Here is a 19,188-nt window from a genome sequence, read left to right as displayed (position 1 = left end):
CCGAGAGAGGAATGATGGAACTTAGTAAACGAGGTTTGCTATGTGGCCAGAATATCGGAAAATTAGAATTCTGCGAGCACTGTGTATTCGGCAAACAGAGCTGAATAAAGTTTGGCACAGCCGTTCATAGGACAAAAGGTACTTTGGATTATATCCATTCAGATCTTTGGGGTCCATCTCCTGTTCCTTCAAAAGGTGGTGCGAGATACATGTTAACCTTTATTGATGACTATTCGAGAAGAGTGTGGGTTTATATCCTTAAACGTAAGGATGAAGTCTTTGTCAATTTTAAGCAATGGAAGATGATGATAGAGAAGCAGACTGAAAAGTTCATCAAGCGCTTGAGAACTGACAATGGACTGGAATTCTGCAAAGGCGAATTCAATGAGTTCTGCAAGAACGAAAGCATTGTGAGACACCACACAGTGCGGTTTACACCACAACAGAATGGAGTTGCAGAACGAATGAATAGGACGCTCCTTGAGCGAGCGAGGTGTATGCTCTCAAATGCAAAATTACCAAATATATTTTGGGCTGAAGCTGTCAACACAGCTTGTTATTTAGTAAATCGGTCTCCATCAACAGCAATTGATTGTCAAACTCCTTTGGAGAAATGGTCAGGTTCCCCTGCAAGTTACAGTGATTTGAAGATATTTGGTTGTCCTGCTTATGCTCATGTGAAAGATGGTAAACTTGAGCCAAGGGCCAAAAGATGCATATTTCTAGGGTATGCAGATGGGGTGAAGGGTTATAGATTGTGGTGCCCTGATGGTAAATCATCCCGATTTCTTATCAGCAGGGATGTGACATTTGACGAGTCAGCTATGTTGAAAAAGACAGAGAAAGAACAAGTAGTTGCTGGAATAGATCGTGAAGTTAAGGAGCAGGTGGAGCAAGAAATAGATGTTTCACAAGAAGTAGTACAAGATACTCCTGTCGAGCCCGTTGTAGAAGATGTACATGACTTTGGTGTTGATCATATGACACCAGAAGATCATTCAGATGAGCAACATGATCTACAGAATTATAATCTAGCAAGAGATATAGAACGATGAGCTATAAGACCACCACAACGGTTTGGGCATGAAGATTTAGTAGCTTATGCTCTGAGCATGGCAGAAGATATAGAGGTCCAAGAACCTGCTACATATCGTGAAGCTATTGGTTGTCCAGAATCTGCAAAGTGGTCTGTAGCTATGAATGAAGAGATGGAGTCTCTTTATAAGAATCATACATGGGAGCTGGTGAAACCTCCAAAAGGTCAGAAGATTGTTGGATGCAAATGGATCTTCAAAAAGAAGGACGGAATTCCGGGTGTAGAAGATGAAAGGTTCAAAGCACGCCTTGTAGCAAAAGGCTTTACTCAGAGAGAGGGAGTTGACTCTAATGAAGTTTTCTCACCGGTCGTAAAGCATACCTCTATCCGCGTATTTTACTTGCCATGGTTGCTTTACTTGATATGGAGTTGCAGCAATTAGATGTCAAGACGGCATTCTTACATGGTGAGTTGGAGGAACGGATCTTTATGCGCCAGCCAGAAGGATTTGTTGTCCAAGGAAAGGAAGATTATGCATGTTTGTTGAAAAAGTCATTATATGGCTTGAAGCAATCACCTCGACAATGGTATAAGAGGTTTGACGTATTCATGACTAGTAAATGTTACTCACGGAGTAATTATGATAGTTGTGTATATCACAAGAAGCTTCCTGATGGCTCGTATATTTATTTGCTATTATATGTGGATGATATGTTGATTGCTTCGAAAAACATGTCAGAGATCGATCAGTTAAAATCTCAACTCAAAACTGAGTTTGAGATGAAAGATTTGGGTGCAGCTAAGAAGATATTGGGAATGGAGATTATCAGAGATAGACGTGAAGAAGAATTGTATTTGTCACAAAAGAAATATATTGAGAAGGTTCTTCAGCGTTTTGGGATGGATAACTCCAAACCGGTTAGTGCTCCACTTGCTGCACATTTCAAACTTTCATCGGCATTGTCACCGGAAACTGAGGAGGAGGTGGAGCATATGTCACATGTTCCATATGCTAGTGCTGTGGGTAGCATCATGTATGCTATGGTATGTACTAGACCTGATATTGCACATGCGGTAAGCGTGGTGAGCAGATATATGGATCGTCCAGGGAAAGCTCATTGGCAAGCGGTGCAATGGATTCTTCGGTACCTTAAAGGGACAACCGATATTGGCTTAGTATTTGATAGCGGTGGTAATACTAATGTTACCGGATACGTTGATTCAGACTATGCTGGTGATTTGGATCGGAGAAGGTCTCAGACTGGGTATGTTTTTACTCTCGAAAGATGTGCTGTTAGTTGGAAAGCAACATTACAATCGACTGTTGCTTTGTCCACAACTGAAGCAGAATACATGGCTATGACAGAGGGTGTGAAAGAAGCAAAGTGGCTGAGGGGTTTGGTTAGTGATCTTGGTATACGACAAGATCAGACTATTGTGCATTGTGATAATCAGAGTGCGATACATTTGACACAAAATCAAATGTATCATGAAAGAACCAAGCACATAGACATAAGGTATCACTTTATTCGCGAAGTAATATCTAAAGGGGTTATAATTGTGAGAAAGATTAGTACATCAGATAATCCAGCAGATATGTTGACGAAGGTAGTTACTACAATCAAATTTAAACATTGCTTGGACTTGGTTGGCATTCGCGGTATTCAAAAGTGATGAGCCCTCAGGGGCTGGAAGGAAGCGGAGATTGAGAGAGGATAGCAAAGGCGTGGAATGTTCGTCAAGGTGGAGATTTGTTGGATGGTGCTTTGGTCAAGCCCACAATGGTTTTGTTGACTCAATTCCAACTTGGTTTCACACTAGAATGAAGACTACATACATGCATGACAACTATTATCTAGTAAACTCTAAAATGCCAACTATGTTATGAGTTGTATTTGAGATGTCAAATTCAAATTGTATACATATTGGTATTACAAGTCAAAGAAAGGGGATGCACTAGAACTTACAACTTGTTGGCAACTTGTTTACAAGTTGTTTTAAACAAATGACAAATGGAAGGAGTATGCAATTTGAAGTCTTATTCCTAACATACAAGTTCAACTATAAAAGGAAGTGCATGGATTTCATTTTGATCATCCCATACTTGAAAGAGTTTAATTAACTCTTGTAAAAGTAGTATAGAGAAAAGAGTGAGGTATAGAATTGTTAATCAAAATTCTATACGAGTGAGTTAAGAGAGAAGTGTTATAATCTAGTGAGCGGTCTAAATACGTTGTTAGTATTTTAGATTCTAGATTGAGTGATACACTGTAACCTCGAGTTTGTCATATTTGCTAATAAAATCCTTCCCTGCTTCCGCCCGTGGACTAGGCCTCACGCCGAACGACGTAAAATCTTGTGTCTTTATTTATTGTTAATTGTTCTATTAATTTCTCGAGTCTTGAAAGTGCGCTAAATCACAACACTGAGAAATGTTTGAGTTAGAATTAAAAGGCCCTTGACATCCGATAATTAATACCCGCAGTGTGCCGAAGTTTGCTTTGAGAACTTGATCACAACCCACAAAGCTTTTTGAAGAAGACTTTTAGGGAAGGTACTAAACATATACAAGATGTACTTTCCTGCTGTAAAAAATGTTCAATACATTGACCTTGTAAATTGTTTATGTCACTTTGAATCTGTCCTGCAATTCATATAATACATACATATCTCCCCAATGATCAGCTGAAATATTTATGGTTCGGTATTTTATTACGAAAAGAGCGCAACCCTTATGTTTCGCAGCTTCACTAATGGCTGCACGGAGAGATATAAACTGGTAAAGGCAGTCAACTCTATACAATAGATGTCCACATTATAAATATACACATGTGGACTTGCAACATTCTAATATACATATCATATAAGTGTTATAATTCAGTAGGCTTATAACTACCTTTAGTGGTTTGATTCTTGATGTTATAATTCAGTAGGCTTATAACTACCTTTAGTGATTTGATTCTTGATTAAGAATACTAATAATGAAGTGTAAGAACAAAGATGATAATGGAGAGAAAGAAAGAAACACTTTGTAAGTGTGAGAAATGGTGCAAGTTTAATGCTTGCATTCATGGCTATTTATAGCAAAAATATCACAAGTTTAGGTAATACAATAATATTACTTTTGTGTATCAATAATTGACTATCCATTTATATATATATATTTATATATTATAACACTCCCCCTCGGATAGCAATTTTGTTTGTTGAAGATCAACTGTAAGTTACTGCCTCGTTAAAAACCTTGCTAAAGAAAACCCAGTGGGAAAAACTTTAGCTAAGGGAAAAAGAGTGCAGCATGGAGTTGACTCCCCCTCAAGTAGACATCGCTTCGGTTGTTACATCTTTTGAACATGTCTCATGCCAATGTTATGAACGTGTGTTCTGAAAATAGCAGTTGGAAGTGCTTTCGTGAAAAGATCAGCAGAGTTTTTGCTGGATTGAACATATCTCATTTCAATCTCGTTGTCCTTAATGAGATTTTGAGTGTATGTGAAGAATCTAGGAGGTATGTGTTTGGTTCGGTCACTTTTGATATACCCTTCTTTCATCTGTGCTATGCAAGCTGCATTATCTTCATAGATAATTGTTGGACTTTTATCGCGTTCTAGTCCACAAGAATCAGTAATGATTTGTGTCATTGATCTCAACCAAAAACATTCCCGAGTAGCTTCATGTAATGCAATCACTTCGGCATGATTTGATGATGTAGCAACAAGTGTTTGTTTTTGAGAACGCCATGATATTGCAGTACCTCCATTTAGGAATACATATCCAGTTTGAGATTTAGCTTTATGTGGATCAGATAAATAACCTGCATCAGCATAACCAACCAAATCTTGTTTTGATTCGTTAGAATAAAATAATCCTAAATCAGTAGTTCCTCGAAGGTATCGAAATATGTGTTTGATCCCATTCCAGTGTCTTTTGGTAGGAGCAGAGCTGAACCTTGCCAACAAATTAACTGCAAAAGAAATGTCAGGTCTTGTACAATTTGTAAGATACATAAGAGCTCCAATTGCACTAAGATATGGTACTTCTGGTCCAAGAATATCTTCATGATCTTCACATGGACGAAATGGACCAGTTTCAACATTGAGTGATCTAACAACCATAGGAGTACTTAATGGTTTTGCCTTGTCCATATTGAAACGTTTCAAAATCTTTTCAGTATATGTTGTTTGATGTACAAGTAAACCATTAGGCATATGCTCAATTTGTAAACCAAGGCAATACTTAGTTTTTCCGAGATCTTTCATTTCAAATTCTTTCTTTAGAAGTTGAATGGCTTCATAGATCTCTTTATTTGTACCTATGATGTTAAGATCATCAACATAAACAGCTATGATCACATATCCGGATGTTGTTTTCTTAATGAAAACACAAGGGCAAGTAAGGTTATTTGTATACCCTTTGCTTATCAAGTAATCACTTAATCGGTTATACCACATACGTCCCGATTGTTTTAACCCATATAAAGATCTTTGTAATTTAATCGAATACATTTCTTTGAGTTTTGCATTTGATGCTTCTGGTACCTTAAATCCTTCAGGTATCTTCATATATATATCACTATCAAGTGATCCATATAGGTAAGCAGTCACAACATCCATGAGATGCATTTCTAAATTTTTAGAAACTGCCAGGCTGATTAAGTACCTAAAAGTAATTGCATCCATAACAGGGGAATAAGTTTCTTCATAATCAATTCCCGGTCTTTGAGAAAAACCTTGGGCTACAAGTCTAGCTTTATACCTTGTAACTTCATTTTTCTCATTTCTTTTTCGGACAAAAATCCATCTGTATCCTACAGGTTTCACATCTTTAGGAGTGAGAATGATGGATCCGAAAACTTTTCTTTTATTGAGTGATTCTAATTCAGCTCGTATTGCTTCTTTCCATTGAGCCCAATCATGTCTATTTTGACATTCAACCATAGATGTTGGTTCTGGATCATCATTATTATTCATGATGTCATATGCAACATTAAATGAAAATTTCTCATCAAGATTTTTCATTTCATTTCGGTTCCATAATATTTTTGAATATGCATAATTGATTGCAATTTCTGTATTGACATCATCAATCTCCTCTGCAGTAGGAGTACTGATTTGTGGTTCTTCTTGAACACTTTCTTTTACTTCATTATCAGCTGATTTTCTTTTTCGAGGATTTTTATCCTTTGAACCAATTGGTCTTCCACGTTTCTGACGTGGCAAAGATTCATGAGTGACGTTATTGCCAGCTTTTGGAATTTCAATTCGAGCTGGAGTATTTACTGCTGGTATATATGATTTTGTCACCGTTTTTGTATCTGTAAATGCATCAGGCAATTGATTTGCAAGTTCTTGTATATGCATTATCTTTTGAACTTCTGTCTCGCATTCTTTTGTGCGAGGATCAAGATACTTTAATTGAGGTTCACACCATGAAACATCATTTTCTTTATTTTTCATTTCTCCCCCTAATCTAGGGAACAATGTTTCATTAAAATGACAATCAGCAAAACGTGCTGTAAAAATGTCACCTGTCATAGGTTCAATATACCTTAATATTGAAGATGTTTCATATCCAACATATATTCCCAACCTCCTTTGAGGACCCATTTTTGTACGTTGTGGTGTCGCAATTGGAACATACACTGCACAACCAAATGTTCTAAGATGGGAAATATTTGGCTCTTGACCAAAAGCAAGTTGTAGGGGGAATATTTATGACTTGCACTTGGTCTGATGCGAATCAATGCAGCAGCATGTAAAATTGCATGACCCCATATAGATACAGGGAGTTTTGTTCTCATTATCAATGGTCTAGCGATTAACTGTAAACGTTTAATCAATGACTCGGCTAAACCATTTTGTGTATGCACATGAGCAACAGAATGTTCAACAACAATTCCTATAGACATGCAATAGTCATTAAATGCTTGAGATGTAAATTCACCAGCATTATCAAGTCTCACCCTTTTAATGGTGTAATCAGGAAAATGAGCTCTCAATTTAATAATTTGGGCAAGAAATTTTGCAAATGCCACATTACGGCTTGATAACAGACAAACATGAGACCATCTGCTAGATGCGTCTATTAGAACCATGAAATATCTAAATGGTCCACATGGTGGATGAATTGGTCCACATATATCACCTTGAATTCTTTCAAGAAACATTGGTGATTCTTTCTCAACCTTAAGTGGTGAGGGTCTAGTTATCAATTTTCCAAGAGAGCAAGATGTACATGGAACCATTGTATCATGATGGATTTTTCTATCCTTTAGTGGATGTCCATGAGTACATTCAATAATCCTTTTCATCATTGTTGATCCTGGATGGCCTAATCTGTTATGCCATAAACTGAATACACCAGGATCAATATATTTTTCGTTAACTACCATATGTATTTCTGGTACATTTATATGTGTATAATGTAATCCAGAACTAAGTCTTGGCAGTTTTTCAACCACATGACTCTTGTCAGTGATACTTAAATATTTCTCATTTTCTGTTGTCACTGACTGATAATCATACCCGTTAAGGTATATGTCGGAGAAACTCAATAAATTTCTGCTTGACTTGGGAGAAAATAAGGCATCATTTATTAAAAATTTTGTACCATTTGGTAGTATGAAATTTGCCTTTCCTATCCCTTTTATCAAGTTAGCAGGTCCTGATATTGTATGTATAGTTCCTTCCGTTGGTTTTAGATCAATAAAATATTTCTCGAATTTAAGTATAGTGTGTGTAGTTCCACTGTCTGCTATACAGAGATCTCCACCACTTGATTGATGTTGTATTCCAGCAAAATTCATATTGAACTTCATATATAAGAAATAAATAGTGAGTACATTAATATTACACAATATTTTAAACGCAAATAGATAGTACTGAAACATTTAGCAAACATAATGACAAAGACAGACGATATTAAATCGTTTATTTTTCGAAAGACACACAACTTAAACATTCAAGAAATCTTCATATAAATCAGATGGTTTCTCAGTGACTGTTGGATCGACGTTATCCACAAAGTTTACTTCCTTTTCTTTATCTTTCAGCGAATCCTGATACATCTTAACAAGATGTTTAGATGTTCGGCAAGTATTAGCCCAGTGGCCCATTCTACCACATCTGTAGCAAGATTCTTCAGAATTTTTAGAAGAATTTTCTTCAACATCTTGTTTAGTGGGCTTGTTTTGTGGTTGATATTTATATTTTCGTGGATTATTATTTCTTTGACCACCACGGCCACGACCACGACCACGTCCTCGCCCATTACCATTACCATAAGGATGGTTTCTACCATAGTTATGGCTTTTGGCATGATGATGGTGATGGTTATTATAACCACGACCTTGTCCGCGTCCTTGTCCCTGTTTATAATTATTTGCAGTATTTGCTTCAGGGATTGCAAGTGTACCAGTAGGACGGGATTGCTGATTTTTCATTAATAGCTCATCATTTTGCTCTGCAACTAAGAGATATGAATTAAGTTCAGGATATGTTTTGAACTTTAGCATTCTCAAATTTCTTTGCACTGTGATGTTTGCAGCATTCATTGTGGAGAAAGTTTTCTCCATCATGTCTGCATCACTTATTTCATGTCCACAGAATTTAAGTTGTGAACATGTATTATACAGAGCTGAGCTATATTCATTTACTTTCTTAAAGTCTTGGAACCTTAATGTTCTCCATTGTTCCATAGCAGCTGGAAGTAAAAATTCTCTTTGATTATTGAATCTGCTTTTGAGACCTTCCCATAAAACATGGGGATCTTCTACAGTCACATAATTATTTTGTAAGCATTCATCAATATGTTGATGAATAAAGCAACATGCCGTTGCTTGTTCTTTTTCAGAACAAGTGTTGTTTTCATTTATGACTTCAAGAATGCCCATTGATTTAAGATGCATTTTTACTTTTATAACCCATGGCATGTAGTTTCCAGTTGATTCTAAAGGAGTAAATTTAAGCTTTTCCAGATTCGACATTTTCTATTAAAACAAACAACATGATAAATTATAGTCACTTTATATTCATAAGTATATAAACATTAAACATAAATTTAATATAACATAAATGATAAGTAGGTGACAGTGTCGACCATATGTAAGCAATCATTAATAAATGTTATATAACATAAATATAAATATTAGTAAACATAAATGATAATTAGGCGACAGTGTCGGCCATATAAATGTTAGATAATTGAAATATAAATGTTAGTAACATAAATGATAATTAGACGACAGTGTCGACCATATATTATTCAGGTGGTATAACCGACCATATATCATTTAGGTGGCAGAGCCAACCATAATTAGTATTAAGATTATCGTGCTGATAACGTGTTATAATTCAGTAGGCTTATAACTACCTTTAGTGGTTTGATTCTTGATGTTATAATTCAGTAGGCTTATAACTACCTTTAGTGATTTGATTCTTGATTAAGAATACTAATAATGAAGTGTAAGAACAAAGATGATAATGGAGAGAAAGAAAGAAACACTTTGTAAGTGTGAGAAATGGTGCAAGTTTAATGCTTGCATTCATGGCTATTTATAGCAAAAATATCACAAGTTTAGGTAATACAATAATATTACTTTTGTGTATCAATAATTGACTATCCATTTATATATATATATTTATATATTATAACAATAAGCATCTTCTAAGGTTTAGATATGTGAGGTCTCTTAGACTTGAATTGTGTTCCAGTTCCAGTAGCATGATGCAGAAGCAGTGTTTTAGTAAGCAGGTTTAGATTCTTCATTATAGATAAATGAGTTCTCGTAATTTCTCGAATTTTCTCGCTCATTTATCGAATTTTTTTGTAAAAGCTTGTAAAAATGTGTGTGTGTGTGTGTGTGTGTATTAAAATAAAAATAAAAATAAAAAGTCAACGTAAGTAACGCCTGAGATCTCCCCGAAATTTCCCCGGAATGCCGAGATATCCTCGAAATCCGAGTTATGCTTCTCGAGTATGTGTTTTTCGCTGGGTTACATTGGCAATCTAAGGTAATTTAAGGCATTTAAATTATAGATGATGTCTGGCGGATCTCTGAATTCATATCTTAGTGGTTCAGATGTTTTTGGGAATGAAAAGTTAATTGTCATTCTTTTTAGACAAAATTACTTCAGTCGTCGTTGAACTTATACCTAAATCATCCACGTCGTCCTAAAACCTTTTTTTTTTTTGCTGGGGTCGTCACTTTACTTTCAAAAAATAACGCTCGTTGTCCTTCTGTTTGGTTTATGTCTCTTTTTCCGTTATCTCATCCCATGTGCGAAGCACGTGAGGGCATTTTAGTCTTTTTCCCTCTTCATTGCTTCACCTTCATTTTTGTCTTCATCAAATTTCCAAATTAAAAACCCATCAAATCACTAATCCAATCTTTAAAAACTAAAACTAAATCTCAATCAAACAATAAAATTAATCTAATTTTCAATACAACAACCATTTTCGCAAATATATCAACTTAAATCTTAAAACCCAACAAAAAAACTAAAGAGAATAATTATGAATATTCAACTTCAAACAATAAAATTTCAACTTCAGAGTGGATAAACATTTAAAAAAATGAGCGATAACTGTGAGAGAGAGAGTGAGTGGACAACCGTCCAAAGTTGCCGGAATGCTAAGAGTTTTGCAAGTACACGAGCGGAGAAGGGAACGGGACGACAGAATACAACGGCAACGGGTACAAGAACAGGTTCTCGAGGGTTAGCAGCAGCCGAGTGTCTTCGTTTATGATCTACAACTTTCCGGTGGAGTGGAAGTTCACAGATCTCTGGAGATTGTTTAAACCATATGGAAAGGTGAACGACGTGTATATTGCAAAAAAAACGGCTCCTAATCGGCCACCGATTTGGTTTTGTTCGCTTTGAAGGGATTGCTGATATGGAGATCTTTGCCCTAAGATTGAATAAGATCTCTATTGGGGATGATTATTTCTGAAGGCTTTCAAGGCAAAGGAAAGATCTTCACCTGATGATACCAAACAAAAAGAGAATGTTCAAGGGCAGCATGCTGCAAAACATAACACGAGTACCACTAGTAATCAATACGTATGGAAACCAAAAGATGATCGATCCTACAAGGATGCTTTGGATAAATCGCAGTCTAAAGACAAGTCTCTTTCGAATCTTGGTCGGATTGTTCCAGTCAATGAGGATGAAGATAACCAGTCGATACTTGAAAGAGCAATTCTTGCAGAGGTCAACTCTTATGAGGTACTACAGCAGTTAAGTGCCATACTTGATGTTGAATGCTTCAAGAACATTGATTTGAAATACTGGGGGGGGGGGGTGGAATTAGTGCTTGTTTGTCCTTCAAACAACATGATAGACAATATCTTAAAGGATGACAATCACAGTCTCAAACGATGGCTCACAAACATGAGAAAATGGGAACATATGGAAAAAACTCTGGTAGACTAGCATGGCTCAATATCACCGGTGTCCCCGTGTTATGTTGGAACGAAAAAACTTTTAAGAAGATTGCTGGTTGGTATGGTAAAGTCTTTGATACTGAAAACTGCCGGTTCGAGGGGAATCAAAATCTCTCAGTCGGTAGGGTTCTTACCAAAATCCATGGGAATAAAATAGTAAATGAAGAGATACGAATCAAAAGCAGGAAGTTTATGTTCTATGCCAAGGTATTCGAGGACCCAAAAGATAACTTTGAAATCGATCTTGACGATGACGATGACGACGCAAAAAGCGAGTGGGGTTCAGAAGCATCAATGGAAGAAGGTGAGATTAAAGGTAATCTTGATGACGATGATGAAGAGTCACCGGAGATGGAAATTTCTCCGGCCAAAAGTCAATCGGTTGATACAGAAGGCCGAGGGTCCAAGTGCATGGGGACTTCCAACAATTTTTCGATTAACAAAGACAACACGACTTTCGAGGTAGAAGAGAACGGCTGCACTAGTTCCAAGAAACGTAACCTAGAAACAAACCTAGAAACAAACCTAGACAAAGTGATCCCAACTCACGAGAAAACTAATGATGAGATGGATTATTTTGGGCCTGGAAATGAAAGTGAATTAGGTAAAAATGATAGTGGGCCAGTAGAGGGAGTTGGGCCAGATGAGGATATTGGGCTTGGAATTAATACCCATGATGTTACTGCTAATGAGCCTGAAGGTGATACATTCAACGTTGTAAACGAAGTGAATGAGGAATCTAAAGAGTTGGGTGGTGGTAGGCCTGGCGTTAGCCCAAGTTTTGAGTCCACTACACCTAACCTACAAGCGATGAGCCCGCTAATGATATCGATGAGCCCGCTAAAGGTATCCATTCTTCCTCACGCATCGACACACAGAAAGATTCTGACGAGGTCACCGTTTCAAAAGACAAATTAATCTTCACCACACCTACGGATCCCAATTCCCCTAGCGCCAGTCAATCATCGTCACTTAATTCGAGAGTTCCAATCTGGGAAAGGGTAAGCAAGTGGAATTCCTCATCAAAGATTACGAATGCTAAAAGGATGGCTAGAATTTTGGGGGCTTCGAAAAGGGCTTTCAAAAAGAAAAAAGCTGGTAATAAAGTGAAGAAGGTGAAAGTACCTGAGACTAGTGGTCAACATTTAAAGGATTCAATTAACCCTACTCCAGATTCTAGTGAAGGCAGCCTAAACACAAGCGAATTTGGGTCAAAAGTCGGGCTCGTCTGGGCACCCAGACAACAATAAACGCGCGTCGTCAATAGGTAATCAACTGTTATCAATGAAGGCAATTTCCATTAATATTCGTGGTTTCAAAAAGGATGGTAAAGTGGGTTGGTTTAATAAGATTTGCATAACAGAGAACCCTTCGATTGTTGTGGTTCAAGAAACTAAGTGTCGGGTTCTAAGCGATGCGTGGATTGAGAGGTTGTGGGGCAACTCTGACTATGGTTATGTTCAAAAAGCTGCTGCGGGAAGATTAGGGGGTATCTTGACAATCTGGGATAGTCATGCTTTTGATGTCAATGAGGTGGTTGAAGGGAAGTTTTTTCTAGCTATTAAAGGAAAGTTCAAAGGTGCAGATAATGATACAATAATGGTAAACGTGTATGGCCCCCATGACGACGAGCGTAAGAAAGAATTTTGGGATAGTCTAGAAAAACTTATGAGGTTCCAAAATCCCGATTGGATACTATGCGGTGATTTCAATGAGGTCAGACACGTGAATAAAAGACAAAACAGCATCTTTATGAACCATCGAGCAGGTATGTTTAACGATTTTATCGATAAAATGTGCTTGATTGAGATCCCTCTTGCAGGCAAGAAATTTACTCGGATTTGTGACAATGGTCGAAAATTTAGCAAGTTAGACCGCTTTCTAGTATCAACGGATTTCGTCAATAGGTGGGGGAATCTATCCTCCGTGGCTTTGGAAAGAAAGCTATCAAATCATTATCCGATAATGCTTAGTGTTAAAAACCTTGACTATGGCCCTAAACCTGTTAGGATTTTTGATGTGCGGTATGAACGAGATGGAGCTGAGGATATAGTCAAGAAGGCTTGGGCTAAACAATGTGATTCCAACAGGCCTGACATTTGCTTTAGAAAAAAATTGAAACAGGTAAAAGATGATTTAAGGTCATGGAATAAAAGTATGTTCGGGTCTATCGACGAGGATATTGAACTACTTAAGGTAGAAGCGGAGCAGTGGGAATTACTTGCTGAAAATAGATCCCTTGGTGAGGATGAACGGTCAAGGTGGATGGATTGTCGGGATTCTTGGATTAAAAAAGACAAAGAAAAAAAGGATATGTTGAGACAGAAAGCTAGAATCAATTGGGCAACCGAAGGTGACGAGAATTCCAAGTTTTTCCATGTCCAAATCAAAAGAAGGAATAACAAAAACAACATTCGTGGATTATATATTGATGGTAAGTGGGAGGATGACCCGGTTACAGTTAAGAATGCGATTCTCCATCACTTTAGATCTGCCTTCTGTGAACAGAACTCTAGTAGGCCACAGTTAACCTGTGGCGATCATGCGGTACTTTCGAACGAGGATGTGGTAATATTAGAAAGGCCTTTCGACGAAAAATAAATATTTGATGCAGTCTCTGATTGTGGCATGTCAAAGGCCCCGGGTCCCGATGGCTTCAATTTAGGGTTTTATAAAAGGTTTTGGCACATCATTAAGGATGATCGTGTGAGGGCATTGCATTGGTTCTGGTCCAATGGTAATATTTCTCATGGATGCAATTCCTATTTTCTAGCGTTATTTCCAAAGGTAAAAGATCCATCCGAACTCAACGAATACAGGCCCATAAGTTTGATCAACAGCTACTACAAGGTCATTGCGAAAGTGCTCGCAAATAGGCTACGGGTTGTAATACCGAAGATTGTGGGTACCGAGCATAGTGCGTTTATCAAGTATAGATCAATATTAGATGGAGCGCTTGTACTAAATGAAGTGGTTGACTATCTGAAATTTCACAAGCTTAAAAGTTTTATTTTTAAGGTGGATTTCGCTAAGGCCTTTGATAGCGTCAATTAGTAATTTCTGTTTGACATCTTGGATAGGCTCGGGTTTGGTAATAGATGGGTGAAGTGGATAAAGTCCTGCGTTTGCTCTGCTTCGATCTCGGTTCTCGTGAATGGATCTCCCACCGCTGAATTCCATCCCGAACGAGGTATTCGACAAGGGGACCCCCTGTCCCCGTTCCTTTTTATACTTGCTAGCGAGGGGTTAAATATATTGGCCAAAGCAGCAGCGCTTAATGAGCTTCTTCATGGAGTTAAAATTGGTAATCATAACATTGAGGTGACTCACTGGCAATACGCCGATGATACTATCTTTTTGGGAAAGTGGGGAAAGCACAACATGGATAACGTGATGAAAGTCCTCAAGTGTTTCGAGGATACCTCGGGTTTAAAAATTAATATATCCAAAAGCAGTTTATTTGGTATTGGTGTCTCAAATGATTTTCGTTGTCAAATGACGAATCGCTTAGGGTGTAAAGAAGGGAATTTCCCCTTAACATATCTTGGCTTACCGGTGGGTGAAAAAATGTCGCGAATGGGGGATTGGAACGTGGTCACCTCTAAATTCCAAAAAAGACTTTCGGAATGGAGGTCTAAAACATTGTCATTTGGGGGTCGTCTAACACTCGTAAAATCCGATCTTTCAAGCTTGCCGTTGTATTACTTCTCCCTTTTCCGTGCTTCAGCGTGCGTCCTAAAAACACTCGAAAGCATGAGGCGTAAGTTCTTTTTGGGAGGTATGAGTGAAAACAATAAACTTTCTTGGGTTAAATGGGATTCTATTCTTTTACCTTACGATCGGGGGGGGGGGGGGGGTTGGAGGGTTTAATATAGGGTCACTAAAAGCAAAAAAATTGGGCTCTAATCGGGAAATGGTGGGCACGTTTTCGGGTTGAAAATAATGCGTTTTGGGTTAAAATCATCAAAAGTATCTATGGGCGGGAGGGGGTTTGGGGCTTAATGAAGCGACCCGTCCTAATCCATAAGGACAAATACAATAACATATGGTTACATCGCGAGGCATTTGACCTCTATATGATAAATTTTACAAACATTGCATTCGTTTTTAAAAGACAAACTTTCATTATATCGAAAGTTGACAAACATTCCTACCATTTCATAATATTCAATTATAAATGACCTAATCTGTCATTTACTTAATAATAATCTTTATTGAACTTAACGACTTGAATGCAACGTCTTTTGAAATATGTCATGAATGACTCCAAGTAATATCTTTAAAATGAGCAAATGCACAGCGAAAGGTTTCTTTAATACCTGAGAATAAACATGCTTAAAAGTGTCAACCAAAAGGTTGGTGAGTTCATTAGTTTATCATAATCAATCATTCCATAGTTTTAATAGACCACAAGATTTGATTTCATAGTTAACTTCAGGAACACTCATCTGCAAAAAAAATCATTCATATGGTGAACACCTGGTAACCGACATTAACAAATGCATCTAAAATATCCCCAAATATACAGGTACACTCATCTGTATATAAAATCGAAGTACTAAAGCATCCGTAACCCGGATGGGACGTGTCAAAGTCCATAGATCTATCTTCAGGATTCGCGTCAATTTGGGGGTCTGTTCCCAAATTCTTAGGCTACCAAGCTAACAAGGGTGATATCCGGTATAATAATTCTACCATAGAATGTAGTTTCAAGTACTTGTGTCTATTTCGTAAAACAGTTATAAAAGCAGCGCATGTATTCTCAGTCCCAAAATATATATTGCAAAAGCATTTAAAAAGGGAGCAAATGAAACTCACAATCCAATATTTTGTAGTAAAAATATTCACACGACGAAACTGAATAATGCAGGGTTGGCCTCAGATTCACGAACCTATATCAATTGTATATCTATTAAAACATATAATGAAAATCACATAATTTCCTTTATTAATTATATATTATTTATGTGTTTGTAGTTTATATAAATTTTATACTAAATTCTATTAAAAACATATACTTCATTTATATTTATTATATCTTAACTTATATGTTATATATATATATATATATATATATATATATATATATATATATATATATATATATATATATATATATATATATATATATATATATTACTTTAAAATAATTATTATCTATTCATTTAGTTATTTTAAAATATTTATATATATACATATATGTTTAGTGTTATATCTAAAAATCAATAGTTTGTTATATGTAAGTATAATGTTAATAGGTTTGATATATATAGTTATGTGAAATATTAATATAATTATAGTATATGTAATAAGTATATTTTATGTACAAAATATTTATTTGTAAAAAAAATGATAGTTTTGATATTAATGATTTACTAATAATAGTCCTACTAATAATAACTTTATTACTAACGATAATACTAATAAATAAAAATGATAATGATAATAATGATAATACATATGTTAATAATGATTATAATAATATTAATAAGTACATAATGATACTAATACTAATATTAATAATAATAATAATAATAATAATAATAATAATAATAATAATAATAATAATAATAATAATAATAATAATAATAATAATAATAATAGTTTGTGTTATTTTGATAATAATAATAATCCTAATCATGATAATAGTAATAATACATATATTAGTAATAATAATAATGATAAAAATTATAATTTTAGTAACAATAACAATAATAATAATAATTTTGGTAATGAAATCTACCTTCAAAAGCCTTTCTAAAAAATATATGCCCCGAACCGGGTTTGAACCCGAGACCTCTCGCTCACCCACAAACCCATCAAACCATTCTTCCATTTCTATCTTTCAGGTTTATATTACAGCCCAAATATCTTATCTGGTACTTGTTTCATCTAGTTCATCTTCTTCACTCTAATTAAAATCAAACTGAGGCAAATTAACAATAACAATCTAAAGGGTTTTGAACTTAGGACTTATAAACAACATGAAACAAAAAAAAAAGTGTTCTTGAAATAAAAAAAAAAAATTGAAAAAAAAAAACAGCAATGAGCTTACTGCTGAAGCTGGTAACATTTAAAAAAAAATTAATGTTTTTCCATTTCGAATACGTTTTGGACAATTCTTACAACACGAATTTAGTTTCAAATCATTCCTAAAAACTATTGGAATCGTCAATTGAGCTTGAAACATCAAAACGAGCTCTAATTTCTTGATGAACAAAACAGTTGACTTTTGACAAATTAACTTTGACTCGCAACTTCGGATTCGTTATCAAGAATTGGAACTTGAGATTTTACAGGAAGTTTGAGTAAAAGATTCCTAACAACTCTACATTTTTAGTTTTTGAAATTTGTTTCGAATTCAAGTTTTTGTATATCACTGTCAAGAACACATGAACTCAAAAGTTGATTTTGAAATTAAGACTGTTATAGATTATGATTACAACATGAATTGTGTTGCAAATCATTCCTATAATCTTTATAGATTATCAAGTTAACTGGAAACATCAAAATAAACTCGAATTTGATTCAAGAACACTCAGTTGACTTTTAAAACCAAAACTTTGACTCTCAAATTAGAAATTAATAAAAAGAATCGAGGATTGAAAACTTACAGATAGTTTAGATAGACGATTCCTAACAAGACTATTATTACATTTTGAAATTGATTTCGAAATCGGGGTTTGAGCAAATTGAGTTCAAGAACAGGGTACTGGTTGAGTTTTCTATCTTTTCTGTTTTCCTATCTCAATTGCAATACAGGATAGCATCATATATAACTAGTAATAGAATAATTGAAGTTAGCAAAAGTGATTTGATCAGTTTTGCTGGCATTGAGAAATTTATGTCATCGGGTACAAATTTACAGACAGGAAGGACACCCCAACTTCAATCAGGAGGAATAAAAAGAAGAAAAAAAATAAAGTAGATAGAGATGGGTAACTGAGTATGTACATATCTGTATTTATATATTTAGTATTATTACTTAATAAATATAAATCTAATAAATAAGATAATAATGCTAATAATAATAATAATAATAATAATAATAATAATAATAGAATTAACAATAATCATAATAAGAGTAATAATAATGATAATAATAAATCACAATAATGATATTAGTGAAAATGATAATAGTAATATTATTAATGATAATTATTATATTAATATTAATATTGTTAATAATAATATTAGTAATAATAATATTTATATATTTCAAATTTCATATCTATAGGTTATATATTTAAAATAATAATCTTAAAAAATATTAATGTTGATATTAATATTGAAAGTGATAATAATATTACTATAGTAACTATATTTTAATTTTTAATTAAATTTAATATCTTAATATTATATTATTTATTATTAATTATGTAATATAATATATTACATAATAACATATATTGAATATTTCATATTTACACATTTTATATATTATTATATAATTGTGTTTGCATATTAATTCTAATAATTAATATTCCAATTTATTGTATATAAATATTTATGCACATGTCCATTAACAAATGGTTGTTTCTGAATTGTAGGTTAAAGTCCAACGAATAAATAAATGTATGAAATTATTTTAATGTAACACATTAATTTGCTTATCTTGTCGACATCCATTATCTCAATCATTTACACTCCGCATTTCCACTTGTAGATTACTTTACCAATTATTCCGTATACGGTTAAAAAGGAAAGA

At 34.9% G+C, this 19,188-nt stretch overlaps 1 protein-coding gene across 1 annotated transcript; it reads left to right on the top strand.

Moving 5' to 3' along the window:
* Positions 1-12,764: 12,764 nt before the first annotated feature.
* LOC139840770 (uncharacterized) lies at positions 12,765-14,081 on the top strand. Its single transcript, XM_071831017.1, has one exon. It carries the CDS (start codon positions 12,765-12,767, stop codon positions 14,079-14,081), a length of 1,317 nt encoding a protein of 438 aa, XP_071687118.1.
* Positions 14,082-19,188: the final 5,107 nt, after the last annotated feature.

The sequence above is a fragment of the Rutidosis leptorrhynchoides genome, chromosome 4 (assembly GCF_046630445.1).
Source record: "Rutidosis leptorrhynchoides isolate AG116_Rl617_1_P2 chromosome 4, CSIRO_AGI_Rlap_v1, whole genome shotgun sequence".
NCBI classification, from domain to species: domain Eukaryota; kingdom Viridiplantae; phylum Streptophyta; class Magnoliopsida; order Asterales; family Asteraceae; genus Rutidosis; species Rutidosis leptorrhynchoides.
The sequence above is the reverse complement of the archived record's forward strand: the minus strand, read 5'-3'. Positions and strand labels throughout refer to the sequence as shown.